Source organism: Geospiza fortis, unplaced genomic scaffold (assembly GCF_000277835.1).
Source record: "Geospiza fortis unplaced genomic scaffold, GeoFor_1.0 scaffold432, whole genome shotgun sequence".
Taxonomy (NCBI): Eukaryota; Metazoa; Chordata; class Aves; order Passeriformes; family Thraupidae; genus Geospiza; species Geospiza fortis.
Genome location: NW_005054436.1, coordinates 705,844 through 707,231, shown reverse-complemented (window position 1 = coordinate 707,231; position 1,388 = coordinate 705,844). Strand labels below are relative to the sequence as shown.

The 1,388-nt window shown below is 61.2% G+C and overlaps 1 protein-coding gene across 1 annotated transcript in view; it reads left to right on the top strand.

The window, feature by feature from the left end:
• The window catches only part of EXTL1 (exostosin like glycosyltransferase 1), a 6,669-nt gene that overhangs the window by 989 nt on the left and 4,292 nt on the right, over positions 1-1,388 (top strand). The window contains exon 2 of the mRNA XM_031062031.1: positions 9-169. Within this exon, the coding sequence (XP_030917891.1) occupies positions 9-169 (161 nt within the window). The remainder of the gene's footprint in view (positions 1-8; positions 170-1,388) is intronic.

Sequence of the window (1,388 nt, the reverse complement as noted above, 5' to 3'; positions counted from 1 at the left end):
TGTTCAAGGGGAAGCGGTACCTGACGGGCATCGGCTCCGGCACGCGGAACGCGCTGCACCACATCCACAACGGGAAGGACATCATCTCCCTGACCACCTGCAAGCACGGCAAGGACTGGGAGAAGCACAAGGACACGCGCTGTGACAAGGACAACGTGGACTATGAGAGGTGAGTCAGAGATGGGGGAAAGGGGGATCTGGGGGGATGGGACACCCCACACATGTCCCCCCAGATGCCTCTCTGTGGGGTGCAGCTGTGGTGAGAGGGAAGTTTTGGGTTCTCTGAGAGGGATGAGGGTTCACGGCATGGTGAGGAGTGAGGCGCTGACTGCTCAGGGCTTTCCTGCTCTCTACTAAAGTTGGAGTAATCTGGCCAGAGCAGCTCTTATCTGCCATCGCTGCCACCGCCTCTAATACGATTTCCCTTTTTCCCAACGCTGATGAATGACGCTTTTCTTCTCCCCCCTCCTGCTCTCCCCCAACATAAACGTTTCTCTTGGAGATGAGCCCGAAACATCCCCCCTCACTGGCTCCACTGGAAATCCCACAAAACTGGCGAGTCTGTGGGCGTCCCAGTGTGGGCAGCCCCGAGTTTAATTGGTGCTGGTGGCTGGGGGTCCCTCTGCGTTCCCCATCCCAAATGGACACGGTGCCAGCAGTGTGAGATGGATGCAGTGCTGGAAAAATTGGGGATAGAAAGTTCTGTGAGTTTGGGGGGTCCCATCCTGCCCGGACACGTGCCAGCTCCTCACCTCCCCATCCAACTCCTTGGGACCCATCACCAGCTGCTGAATCCAGGGCTGGTAAACACAAAGCCCATCCCACAGACAATGGGCAGGTGCCCATCCCACTGCCTGGGGACATCTCCAGGCACCCGGCTGGAGAGCAGATGGGGAGAGGCCACGTTGGGCATCATCCTCAAAGCGTCTTAGGAGGTGCTGGGAGGTAAAAGTGGAGCTGGGGCGCTGGCCCTGGGATTAGCCGGGGCTTTGGGATGGGCCAGGCACCACATGGCCCTGTCTGGAAGGTGCCACGAGCCCAGCAGGGTCAGCACCTGCAGCAAAGGCTCTTTGGGATGGGGCATCTCAGGACAGCGGGGCTGGCAGGACAGGGGGCCCAGGGTCAGCCCCACGCTGTGCCAAGGGGCGGCGGGATGAGAATTCCCCCCCATCCATCCGCCCACCCAGGTAATCCCCTAATGCTGTTTGCAAACACTGGGAGATTTACACCTCTCCCAGCGCGGCCTTGGCCAGGGATCGATGGGGAACACGTGGCACGGGCAGCGCGCTCGTGTGTGACCCCGAACCTCCTCCGCCCTGCTCCTCCCTGCGGGACACCGGCCGCAAAACAGCCGGCACTGCCACGGGCCGGCTCTGCGGGGGCACCGC